This window comes from Salvia hispanica, chromosome 1 (genome assembly GCF_023119035.1).
Source record: "Salvia hispanica cultivar TCC Black 2014 chromosome 1, UniMelb_Shisp_WGS_1.0, whole genome shotgun sequence".
Classification (NCBI taxonomy): Eukaryota; Viridiplantae; Streptophyta; class Magnoliopsida; order Lamiales; family Lamiaceae; genus Salvia; species Salvia hispanica.
The window spans coordinates 18,581,998-18,594,998 of NC_062965.1; the positions used below are offsets into that span (position 1 = coordinate 18,581,998).

At 37.5% G+C, this 13,001-nt stretch overlaps 3 protein-coding genes across 7 annotated transcripts; all 3 read left to right on the forward strand.

Moving 5' to 3' along the window:
* The first annotated feature begins 1,249 nt into the window (after positions 1-1,249).
* LOC125201621 (protein transport protein Sec61 subunit alpha-like) lies at positions 1,250-4,410 on the forward strand. Its single transcript, XM_048099813.1, has 7 exons — positions 1,250-1,313; positions 1,918-2,287; positions 2,655-2,882; positions 2,977-3,331; positions 3,423-3,547; positions 3,639-3,774; positions 4,035-4,410. The coding sequence occupies exons 2-7, from the start codon at positions 1,944-1,946 to the stop codon at positions 4,272-4,274; spliced, it is 1,428 nt and encodes a 475-aa protein (XP_047955770.1). The 5' UTR covers positions 1,250-1,313; positions 1,918-1,943; the 3' UTR covers positions 4,275-4,410.
* Positions 4,411-5,096: 686 nt separating this feature from the next.
* LOC125201721 (DNA-directed RNA polymerases II, IV and V subunit 8B-like) lies at positions 5,097-6,700 on the forward strand. Its single transcript, XM_048099952.1, has 5 exons — positions 5,097-5,196; positions 5,541-5,613; positions 5,743-5,876; positions 6,233-6,333; positions 6,482-6,700. Exons 2-5 carry the CDS (start codon positions 5,544-5,546, stop codon positions 6,591-6,593), a joined length of 417 nt encoding a protein of 138 aa, XP_047955909.1. The 5' UTR covers positions 5,097-5,196; positions 5,541-5,543; the 3' UTR covers positions 6,594-6,700.
* Positions 6,701-8,355: 1,655 nt separating this feature from the next.
* LOC125201640 (protein GRAVITROPIC IN THE LIGHT 1-like) lies at positions 8,356-11,533 on the forward strand. 5 transcript variants are annotated; one of them, XM_048099853.1, is made up of 4 exons: positions 8,356-8,450; positions 8,728-8,844; positions 9,167-9,278; positions 10,106-11,533. In XM_048099853.1, the coding sequence occupies exon 4, from the start codon at positions 10,106-10,108 to the stop codon at positions 11,300-11,302; it is 1,197 nt and encodes a 398-aa protein (XP_047955810.1). In that variant the 5' UTR covers positions 8,356-8,450; positions 8,728-8,844; positions 9,167-9,278; the 3' UTR covers positions 11,303-11,533. The 5 variants fall into 5 exon arrangements, with proteins under 5 accessions (XP_047955810.1, XP_047955794.1, XP_047955818.1 ...); XM_048099837.1 differs by lacking the exon at positions 9,167-9,278; XM_048099861.1 differs by lacking the exons at positions 8,356-8,450; positions 8,728-8,844; positions 9,167-9,278 and adding an exon at positions 9,313-9,736.
* Positions 11,534-13,001: the final 1,468 nt, after the last annotated feature.

A 13,001-nucleotide genomic window follows, 5' to 3' on the forward strand; every position in this document is an offset into this window, starting at 1 on the left:
TATTTTTCTTAGGATAAGCTAATATTACAGTATATTAATTTGAATCTGATTTCAATTGGTTGATAATTTCCGATTATGCTGCAATATTAGCTTACCCTAAGAAAAATATTGAATTCATCTTTAATGTCTTTGCCAGAGAAATATCTATAACTAGATAAGAAAAGAAAATTAATAGACTATCTAGTATAGGAAATTATCGACAAGCAATTAGTTGGAATCCTCATGCATATATTTATGTGTGCACAACGCGTCAATATATAATAAATGTTACCAATATTCAAATTTTCCTCTCTCCGTCCCCCAAAAATGGCCTAATTATAAAATAACACCAGTGTTAATGCGCAACAGATAAAGTTTTCGGTCCAAAATAATACTCCCAAAGTCCCATGTTACTCCCACATTTCTTTTTAAGTCATAGTATATGGGATTGATTTTATATTATAGCAATTAAATTACTTCCTCCATCCAGATGCTTGGATTACTTTCATAAAAAAAAAATTATAGGAATTTGTTCGAGGAATATGCACTTTTTTTATTTGTTCTTATATGATAATCTATTAATCTTAGCTGTGCGCATAAAATCCCTCTTCTTGTATTGTTGTGTATATTATCCCATGTACAAGTTGAGATCAAATTATTCATAGTAGATGTTTAGTAGTAGTAGCTATTTAATTGATGCACATAAATTAAATGCAGTCAATAAGTCTCTAGTCGTTTATCCTATATAGATTCGTTAGCAAAAAGGCTTTAAGTGAATCTGCACAAATGAGATTTATGTCATAAATTTACAGCATTAAATTCCATTTATACCTATAAACACTTTGTAATGACATTAATTAGGACGTATGTGGTCAATGTCAATTGATTTTCATTTTATTAAACTGGATTACATAGATTTGTGTTGGGATTGAATTAAATAATTTTAAGAACTCTTGTTGTATGTTGTTAATACATGTTCATGTCAATTAATGAGTTATTATATGCATAATTTTTTTTATCTATATACTCCGTATAATTTAAATGGAAACTTAATTCGTGGAATCCTCATTTGCCAAGCAAATATAGAAAATAATTAAATAAAATTACCCAATTTTTAATTTTACGGTCCGTGTAAAAATCCGATTCATCCAATCCGGCAATGACTCGGATTTCTTATACACACGTGTCCCTATATTATTGGTTCAATGTGATCAACACTGCCACATCAGCAGTTTTTACGTCACAGTAATGAAGCTCTCCGACGATATAAATAAATGTAAAATCGGGTATTTCTGAGAATTAGATCCATCTCAGATTCCGACCATTCTTCACTGGTTTGTGAAATTCTTCCTCTGTCTTGCATTTCAGATTGTTCTTAGATCCGTTTTGTGATTTGAAATCATAGAATTTGTATGATTATGTGTTGATTTCTTCGGAATTTGATTTTTAGGTCGTGATTTTGTTGCACTGGATTTGTTTTCGTGTTTGATGCTCAGCTGAGTTTAGGAGTTAGCTAAGAAATTGAGGAGAAAATTGAATAATTGCTATTGTGAAACGAAGATCGGGCGGATATCATGCATTTGAATTGATTGATTGTTTTTATCTTTTTTATTTTTATTTTTTAAATTTCCTGGTGGATCGTCTCGGGTCTCATTGCTTTAATTTTGAATTTTGCAATGGTTGAATGTTAATTTTTGAACGATCACGATTTCCGAGTTAAGGTGTGAAATCTTCGTTATAAAATATCGGTTGATTTTTGATCGAGAAAGTATGTTTACTGTTATAGGGTTTAATCAGTTTAGAATGTGCAGATTGTTGGAAACTCTTGATAGAGAATTTTGAATTTATTTAGGGGATAAGTTTGGTTTCCAATCTTCCGAAATGTATGGTGTTCTTAGTCATACTATTACTGATGTGTTTCTCTCTATGTTGTGGCAGTTGCTGGAATAATTTAATCAACGAGAATGGGAGGTGGTTTTAGAGTGCTCCATCTGGTCCGGCCTTTCCTTTCGTTTCTACCGGAGGTTCAAAGTGCAGACAGGAAGGTTCCGTTCAGAGAGAAGGTTATATACACTGTCATATCTCTGTTCATTTTCCTCGTCTGCAGCCAGCTTCCTTTGTATGGCATACACTCTACAACTGGTGCAGATCCATTCTATTGGATGCGTGTCATTCTTGCCTCAAACAGAGGCACAGTGATGGAGCTTGGAATCACCCCAATTGTGACATCTGGACTGGTTATGCAACTCTTAGCGGGTTCAAAAATCATTGAAGTCGACAACAACGTGCGAGAGGACCGAGCCCTCCTGTAAGTTATTGAAAAAAGGCGTAATTTTTGTGTGTGCTTTTGATGATTTGGTATGATTGCAAATTGTGAAATTTATTTCCTTGCAGGGATATTTCTATACATGCAATCTGTGAAACTGGAATTGTACTTGAGCATTTTCTTATATTACTGTCAGCATGATTTTAGCAGTCGTTAATCTGATCTAATGGGGTCAAGTTATGAGATTAGGTTTCTTTAAGTTATTTTAACTCGTATCTTTTGCTTTTCAAGTTGCCTAAATGGATTATTCCAATTTAATTATATGTATTGCTTTATCCTCCAGTTCAATTTCTCTTCATCTTATTTTGCATGTGGCATGCTAATAATCACTGTCTCTGTCCTTGACCAGAAATGGAGCACAGAAGTTACTGGGCATCTTAATTGCGGTAGGTGAGGCTGTTGCATATGTTCTTTCTGGAATGTATGGCAGCGTGGGCCAACTTGGAGTTGGGAATGCAATCCTTATTATTCTGCAACTCTGCTTTGCGGGCATTATAGTTATTTGCCTGGATGAGCTTCTCCAGAAAGGATATGGACTTGGATCTGGTATTTCACTCTTCATTGCAACCAATATTTGGTAAGTGGTTATTATCCAGATATTTTCTATATTAGTACTACTTTCTGGACAAGAGTGATGGTATTTATCTATTAGAATCTTCTTTATTTTACAGTGAAAACATCATTTGGAAAGCATTTAGCCCAACTACTATCAACAGTGGGCGTGGAGCTGAATTTGAAGGTGCTGTCATTGCTTTGTTCCATTTGTTGATAACTCGGACCGACAAGGTTCGTGCTTTGCGAGAGGCATTCTACCGGCAGAACCTTCCCAATGTCACAAACTTGCTGGCCACTGTCCTGGTCTTCCTTATTGTCATTTACTTCCAAGGGTTCCGTGTCGTTTTGCCAGTGAGGTCAAAGAATGCTCGGGGGCAACAGGGTTCTTATCCTATTAAGCTATTCTACACTTCGAATATGCCCATTATTTTGCAGTCTGCCCTTGTATCCAACCTCTACTTCATTTCCCAGGTAACAAGCTATTTTTCGTTGAATTATTGGTTGGGATGCCATTTTCTCTCAAATACAGCTGGTAACAAATGTTTGCTTTTCATTTTTGCAGTTGCTGTATAGGAAATACAGTGGAAATTTCCTTGTAAACCTTCTGGGAAAGTGGAAGGAATCTGAATACTCTGGTCAATCTGTTCCTGTTGGGGGTCTTGCTTATTATATAACTGCCCCATCAAGGTAAGTGCTAGTATTATTTACGATTCGTTGCTTATCTATGTATCTAAATTGATTTGCATTCTTTGATCTCTCCAATTGGCTGGTTTTGCAGCATGGCAGATATATTGGCCAATCCTTTTCATGGATTGTTTTACATCGTATTTATGCTGTCAGCTTGTGCTTTATTTTCAAAAACGTGGATTGAGGTCTCGGGATCCTCAGCCAAGGATGTGGCAAAGCAGCTGAAGGTATCCTCGTTACTTCATAAGGGTCTATATTCGTGTTAGATTACACATGCTACATTACAAAACACTCTTTGGATGTCCATTGTTTCGCTTTTAAGTTGATTTGTTTGCATACATTTGGCATAAAACAAGCATGATGCTGAAATCGTGATAGCGACTTGCAAGTTTTTTCACCATTTGGAAAGCTTATTTCTCATAAGATAGATTCATTTCCAACCAACTGTGAGTATACACGAATCTAATTCCGTCTTTTTCACATCTAGGAACAACAAATGGTGATGCCCGGGCATAGAGAGTCGAATCTGCAGAAGGAGCTAAACCGTTACATTCCCACTGCTGCTGCATTTGGCGGGATATGCATTGGTGCGCTGACAGTCTTGGCAGATCTCATGGGCGCAATTGGTTCCGGCACAGGAATTTTGCTGGCAGTTACCATTATATACCAGTATTTCGAGACGTTCGAGAAGGAGAAGGCCAGCGAACTTGGTTTCTTCGGTTTCTGATGACATTCCACTGAGCTAGCTAGTTACTTGACTGAAACTTTTCAATTTTGGTTAGCTGAGGAATGTAAAGAACAAAAATCCCTGTTCACACCTTGGAGAATTCTAATGGAGATTTAGTTGAGCTTTTGCTTGTTCATTTTAGTACTCCTACTTGATTTATTGGCCTTTGCTTGTTTGTTTAATCCAAAGATGATCAACTTCTAACAGAAAACATAGCAATGATGGAGAATTTTTGTTGTTTCCTCAAATTAAGGTTTTTAATTTACCAATTCTGGTTGAAGCATATATTTCGGGATGCTTGAAGGTCGATATATCAATACCGATTTGATTCGAACTCTCTTATTGAACTACTTATTCAAGTATTTTAATTCGTCGTATCATAATTTTAACAATTTTTTCAATAATTGTACGGACTCAGATTTGGCAAAAATTAAGTTTGGTATGATAGTATCGCCTAGTCGAATCCATATCTTTAATTTAAAATATGGTTTGATACGTCTAGTCAATCACATTTTTAAGTTTTACAATTTGCGTGCCAATTACAAATTAAAATAAATAGGATACTTTGCGTTAAGTTGATCAAATGAGTAGGTTTGAGTTTTATTTTTTTAATTTAAGAGGATCAACTATATGCGTGATGACTCGAACCTCCAACCTATTAGTTAGAGGAAAAACGTCTTACCAACTGAGTTGCGTTTCATTATCTAAATAGGTTCGAGTTTGCCCTGGCATAGTCTTTAAAATTTATGGTACTACTATTTGCCTATACAAAGACATTTAGAAAAATACTCCATTAAAATTGTTATTAGTAATTAATTACATATTTTACATATCTAAAGTAAGAGAGAAACAAAATTCGGAAAAACCCTAAAACCCCTCATCGCCTCTCTCAGAGCAACGAATCGCCCAGCTCAATCGTTTGGTAAACTCATTTTCTTAAATTTGGAATCAGATCTCTTTTACATCCATTAATGCGTATATTGAGCTTTGATCGATCTTTTCAGCGCTATTGTATCACACACAATTGAATTGTATGAACAGTAAAATCGGACCCTAAATTTTGAATTAGCTCGGCCACTTTTTAGGGCTCACAATTTATATTCACCAATTCTGTGTTAATTTGCATCCACTCAATCAAATCGACAAATGCTGGCTTGCACGCATTCATTGAAGTTGATTAGCTCAAACATTCTTCCACTGTTGATATGAGTGCTATCTTTGTCTTGGAGTTCATTGTATAGCTAAATTCTTGTTTTCTCTTGGTAGGCTATGGCTGATTTGTATTTCGATGAGGTAATCGAAGTGGTCAATACTGATAGCCGAGTAGTGTATGACAAAGGTAAACAAAGAAGATGGTAAAACTATGTTTTATGGATTCATTTACTAAACTTCAAACTACGATGATTATGAAACAGAAAAAAAAATTGGTTGGATTGAGCTTGATTGGCTTTGCTGATGATTTCTGCAGTTTCTAGGATAAATGCAAGGAGTGAAGAAAACGATTTTTTTGTGGAATTGGATGTGCACTCTGAGCTGTATCCCATGCTTCCTACTGAGAAACACAGGATGCTGATTTCGAACTCTCTGATTATCAACGGTTCAGTACGTGTCCTTTTCTTTGTCTCTGCAAGAATTGCCATTTTGAGGATATCTAGAAATAGGATTTTACGTCGTGTCAATGCTTGCTACTCATGTTATAATCGAGTGCAATCAGTGTTCTTGAATATCGAAATATTGCAATGATCACTTTCCTTTGTAGTAAAGGGATAAACTTGTTTAGTAGTGCGTTTGGAGAGTGTTAGAAGCTTGGGTCTATCGAGGATTACATGTGACTAGCAAGTCTTATTAATGGGATATGAATCGCGCAAAATTAGGTCCAATGATGCGTGCTATCGAAGTCCTAGAGCTTCCGAAGTTCAAGTGAAAACCCTCTAAAAGTTGTTATCCTTTGATTGCAGGGGGAGTCGAAATCACTGGCGGACAAATTCGAGTATGTGATGCACGGTCTTTTGTATAAGATGGCTGATGCAAAGAGTGAAGGGGATGCTGATGTTAAAGTGTACGTATAGCTGTTGTTACCCCTAGAACGTGAAGTTAGCAATTTTGTTTGGAGATGAGCTATACTTGTTTGAATAAATTGTTGCATGACTGCTTGCTGTTATCTTGATTTCCGACATTAAATATCGGCCCTCATTCATTTTCGACAGGGAGGTGTATATTTCGTTTGGAGGACTTCAGTTGATGCTGAGAGGCGATCCTCTGAAGATGCACAAGTTCAAGGTTGATCAAAAGTTGTTTCTTCTCTTGAGGAAGAACTGATAACTTTGGGTGTAAAAATGCAAAAAAACGACAAGCTATGAGACTGTGGAATGATCTGGCCCGTTGCTAACCCTAATTGAACTATTGAAAGACTCTTTCTTTCCCTATCTTCAGTTTTCCTTATTTATCTTCAGTTTTCTTGCTGGCTCCACTCATCATTCTCGTAACGAAATGTTGAGCTATGCCCCTTTGGGGATGATCGTCCACTGGTAGAGTGAGTATTCTTGTGATCGGATGCTCTTAGCTCGGATCCACCAACTATTGCACATGAAAAGGGTGGGTTTGCCTAGTGCTGCACATCTCGAATGGTGACAACGGATTACCCTAGCCCGATCTAAGCCTAATGAGCTTTCCTCGACCCTTAACTCTAAACACTTTTCCTCAAAATCGGGCTGCATTTGGTTAGCTGCACGAAAACTTACCAGCTGAAAATTAGAAAGTCTGGCCGAGCCTGAGCTGAGCCCATGAGGTTTCAAGTGTTAAATTTTAAGGTGGGCCGTGGGCCCAATCGGACCCAGCCTTATGGCCCACTGTGCTAGAGCAGGCACATTAGTCTAGCCCCATGGGCCAGGCCAGGTCTACCAAAATGAGGAAAGATTTGGGTTGAAAAAAAAAATACTATACTTAACAAAATATCAGCCCATCTACGCCTCAGCCCTCAGACCATTTATTTTATTTTACTTTAATAAATTAGTTTTTAATATTTTAATTATCAATTTCTATCTTGTCGTATGTAGTCAATACTGACAAACTTGGCTTAAAGCCAAAGATTAGTTGAAAACCCCAACAACAAAAATCCAATGGAAAAAGGTCATTGTGTTCCTATTTATATAAAAAAAAACCCTCAAAATTGAGAATAGAATAAATAAAATTAAAGATATTTTTGGAATGACGGTAGAAATTAAATTGATGTCTTACAGTGAGTGCTACTATTAAATTGATCTTTGGATGTGGCGTGGTTGTTCAAGATTTTGAATGGACAGTGGTAGCGTGATGTGTGGTCAGTTGGGAAGTTTAGTTGAACTAACTATGGCCATAGTCCTAAACTTGAGGGAGATGTGGAGTTGGATCAAAAGTAAGGGATAAATAAAAATAGAATTCGAGATGGATGTTCAATCGGTAGTACTCGCTATGACAAGTGTACCATAAGATGAACGTCTTTGAAATAGTAGTGGAGATTATGGTCAACTTTTGAAAGATATCTCTAGATTCTACTGAAGTTTTTAAATTTTATTCCTCCTTTTACTCGTTATGTAATCCCATTGGATTTGTTTAAATAAAATGTTATTGGAGTATAAATTAAATAAAATTAAATTAAACATTATTCCCTCCGTCCCAAGATAAGTGACCTACTTCTTTTGGGCACGAGATTTAAGGAATGATATTTAAATAAGTTAAAGTGGAGAGAGTAAGTATGAGAGAGGGAAAAGTAGATGAGAGAAGAGAAAATAAAGTAGAAGGATAATAAAGTAAGAGAGATAACTTTTTGCTAAAAATGAAAATAAGTCATTTATAGTGGGACACTCCAAAAAGGAATGATGGAGGGAGTATTAAAAACTTGAGCAGCTGCAGTCTACTAGACTTGGCCCATTCCCACCGTTCTGTCCAAAAGCCGCGTTTATCAGACAGAGCACGATTTGACCAATTTAACCTCACGACTGCAAGCACGACTCCCAATGCAAAAGGACAAAACCGTCCAAAAAGTCTCCAAAATAAGGAATTTGTCCCCACTCTATCGTTATAATGTTTCTACTTTCCAATGCTTTCTTTTGTCAGTCCAGTCCAGCCTTCTCCCCTCGTCACTCTTAACTCTTCCTTTTCAGAGCAACAACCAATACTCACCCATTTTCTTTGCAGGTGCATATCTTTATCTCCACAAACTTCTCCATGTCTTCGCTTTCTTTCATTGCAATGGTTTTTTTTCATTGCTTAACAATATAACTCTTTTAAAGACTGGATTTTGTTGGGGTTCCTGCTTTCTTCTGAGCTTCTAATAACATATTCTGCTTAAAGATTCTACCTTTATCTCATTCTCTTTCCATACATACAAATACACACACTACACGCTCACGTGCGTTTATATTTCTACATGTATGTCTTTTCTTTTGACATTTTCCAGGTTTCTTGATCTCAGGGGTTGAGCAGCTTGTTTTCTTCTAGTGTTCCACGCTTCCTCAATAGAAAAATCCCAAATCCACAGCTTCTTTCGGTTAAAGATTTCTGGGGAGTCGAGATTAAGCTTTGGGTGTTGGTAAAAATCCAATCTTTATCCATTTTTTTTCTTGCTTTACTTACCTTTGTACTGTTGTGGTGATTTTTTTGTCTGTGGAGCAATTGGGATGTGTTGTCACGTGAGTGCCACGTGATCACCTGGTGTAATTGTTTGTTTTGAATTTTAATCACGTGAGTGAAAGAGTGTAGGGTCCAGATTAAAATCTGCAGGGATGAGAGCTACTTTTAGGACTGTGGTTGTGTTTTTATCCGTTGGTTGATGTGTGTGGGGTGTTGGATTTTTTCAAAACTTGTTGGAAGGTTATGATTAATTTTGGTTAATTATGTCCCTTTCTGTATAGTGATTGCTAGGAATTCTTGTTAGCTGACGTGGCGGTAGCTAGTCTCCGAATCACCCGGTTTGCTAGGGTGAACCGGGGAGTAGTGAGCCGGGGATGGCTCTTTCTGTTTTTGGTGAGACAATCATATTTATTTGGTCCCAAATGGTTGTTACCTAGACTGTTAGGTGGATTGGATGTCTTGCATTTGTATTGGTAGATTTGTGTACTGAAAGATGTATTTTGATGGAGACAAATGAGGGATCAAGATTTATCGGCTCGTTACACTAGCCCTCTCGTTCTCAATCTAAGATGCATATTCGACACGATGTGAACACTTTATCGCTGATAAGTCTGTTTTCGGTCTCTTGTGTCAACCAGTAGTTGTCACTGATTAAACACCGAAAGATGTATTTTGTTGCATCTATGTTAGATTTTTATTTAAGGTGATGGTGATTAATGAGGGATCAAGATTTATCGGCTCGTTACACTCGCCCTTTCGTTTTCAATCTAAGATGCATATATACGACATGATGCTAACGCTTTATTGCCCGAGAATGCCTAATTCGAGCCTTTTTGTCTTCACATTCCCTTGTAAATTTCTGTCTCCATCACATACTAAACATGTTCTTCCTCAATATTTTATTCAAGATTTGGTTCACATTTCTATTTCTTGCTGTCTTTCAAAGACAATTTTGAAGAAATCATTTGAGGGTCAAACATTGTATGCTGTAGTAGAATATTATGACTAATAGTTCTACCTAACTTTTCAATTTGGTTGTCTATTCCCACAATCATGCTTTTGTCAGTACTAATTTACAGAACTTTGTCTAGTTTTGTGTCCCCTTTTCTTGATTTTTCAAAGTTGTTTATTAAACATTCTCACTATGGCTAATTCTTGTGGTTGATTTGCTCTCCTTATTATTGTTCTTCATCTTCATCTTTGACGCATTTTTTGTTCAGATGGATTCAGTGGAACGCTCGCCGAGAAAGAGTAGATTGGCCCGGGCCATCGCCAAGGTCTTGCACGTTCGTGCAGTCACGGGAGTAGCTCCAGACGATGGCGGTATTCGGAAGGCAAAGTCTCGTGACAAGGCAGAGAAAGATGGTTTCGAGGCTCAGACGTTTAGAGACAGAGACGAGGAGGAGCTTCGCCACGATGGCCGGATGGTCCAAGAAGCCTTTCTCTCAAAACTATTTGCTTCAGTGTCTGCTGTTAAAGCTGCGTACGCGGAGATGCAGTTCGCGCAATCTCCTCCCGACGCGGATGGAATCCAAGCGGCCGACGAGATGGTCATATCCGAGCTCAAGCGTCTGTCCGAGTTGAAGCAGGCTTACTTGAAGAAACAGCTGAACGAGGCGTCTCCAGGAACGACGTTGCTCTTATCCGAGATTCGAGAGCAGAGGAGTACGCTGAAAATGTACGAGGTCACGGCCAAGAAGCTCGATTCTCTGCTCAAACACCGAGACTCGGAGACCGCCTCTCTAAAAAAGAAGCTCTCAGAAGCTAATAAGGCTAACAAGCTGCTCGAGACGAGGCTGAGCTCGAGCGGGCAATTTTTCTCTCCCGAGACGAGGGTCGGAAACTTCGTATCGTCCCACCGGGAGACGTTGAAATCTATCCGAGCCTTCGTGCGGCTTCTGATCACAGAGATGGTATCTGCTGGCTGGGATTTGGATGCAGCGGCCGAGGTGATCGAGCCAGACGCTCGTTTCCGTAACCCTAGCCATAAGTGTTTTGCATTCGAGTCCTTCGTGTGCGAAAAAATGTTCGATGGATTCAACCGCCCTAATTCTTCGTTCGCAGCATTCTGTCGCGCGAAGTATTTGAGGCTCGTGCACCCGAAGATGGAAGCGTCTCTCTTCGGCAGCTTGGACCAAAGGGATAGCGTGGAATCCGGTGGGCTCCCGGATACGCCCTTCTTCGCAGCATTCAGCGAGATGGCGAAGCGCGTGTGGCTATTGCATCGCCTGGCTCTATCCTCCGAGCCGGAGATCTCTGCCTTCCAAGTAAGGAAGGGGAGCCGGTTCTCGGAGGTGTACATGGAGAGCTTGAGCGACGATGCCATGTTGCTTCCGGAGCCTCTCGTGGCGCTGAGCGTCGCGCCGGGGTTCAGGATTGGCAAGAGTGTCGTTCAGTGCCAAGTTTATCTGTGCTGATCTTGTTCTTGGATGAGGTCTTAGGCTTGGTTTTAGGTTAGTTTTTTTTTTTTTTTTTTGGTTTAAAGGAATATGTGTTTGTTAGAGCTTCCAATTTTGCTAGTAGGATGGTAAGTGTATATTGTAATTGTAGTGTACTTGTATGCATTTTTATGTGCCATATAATAGGTACATCTATTTGATGGGCTAATCCGAAATTATACAAAAATTAACATCCGTAAATAATGTTAATATCCTATGTCCCAATAATAATGTCCTAAATTCATTTTTGCTACGTCACGTAAAAATTACTACCTCAATATGTGATTTAATTTTTTTTTTAGTAGCTGAACCTAAAACTATCAAATCATTACATATAGTACTACATATTAGTATAAAACTAATATTCTTGTACTATAAATTTAAATTCATATTCTACTAGCTCTTTCTATATATTTTCTTAAAATTAAACAATTTTTAAATGACGGATGGAAAGAGTATTTTACAAGTGAGTTTTTGTAATTTGTAGCTATTTTAATTTAGTCACAAAATTAAAAATAGAGTACGGCGCTTCATGACAATTACTATTGGCTTATGTAGCCCAAAATGGACACAAAATTTGAACTGGGCCCAAATTATTCAGGGACAGATTCAATGACAAAAAAAAAAGGCTAAAGAAATGAAATTTCCTTTTTTCTTATAGTTTGAAACATACTTTGAACAAGCGGCGGATCGAGAACATAATTGACAGAAATTGGTTTGTTTTTAAGTTAAAGCGAACTTGCGTGAGGGGAAGAATAATTTTTTATTTTTTTTTACTATAACGAGAGGTAAAATTGCAATTTCACAACTTCATTTTTTTAAATACTAAAACGACCAACGTCTTCACCTTTCCTTAGAAAACAAAACAATTTCTACAAATAGGCGCATATGTCGTGTCGTGGCCAATCATACGAGAAAATTTCGATGTATGACTTTCGACCAAAACACACGTTTATCCTAGAGATACTAATAATAGTTTCAAGAACACAAATGAGTTACATTATGAAAAAAAAATGAAAAAATTATTGCCCAAATCATTTTCTAAAAATAAATTGGCCATGGTCAATAAATAGAGATTAATATAGTATATGAAATACCATTGCCTAAGCATGCAAAATATTCCACACTTACCACTTTAAATGAATGCATCCACACAATTCAATTTTATTTTGGTGACCAATATCTATGTATATAAGCATACAAAATATTCCACACTTCCCACTTTAAATGAATGCAACCACACAACTCAATTTTATTAGTGACCAATATATTTGTATATTATACAACTGAAGTATTTAGGTCATGTTTGGTTGTCGGGATTCTGTCTGGAAAAGTAACCTGAATCCTTAAATTTTAAATTCTTGCTTTGTTTTGGTTTTTAATCAAATTGGGAAAGTAATCAGAATCTGGGAATAAGAAAAGTTAGTACTCCCTCCGTCCCATTAAAGATGACTCACTTTCCTTTTTGGTTTGTCCCAACCAAGATGACCCATTACTTAAAATGGAAACCCCCTTATCTCTACTTTATCCTCTTTCTCTTACTTTACTCTCTCCATTTAACACACAAAATAAAGTTGCATAAAATCCCGTGCCGTCCAAGAAAGAGGTCATCTTCCTTGGGACGGAGGGAGTACAACTTTTCAGGATTCTGAATCCTAACTTTTCTTAGATATTTTTT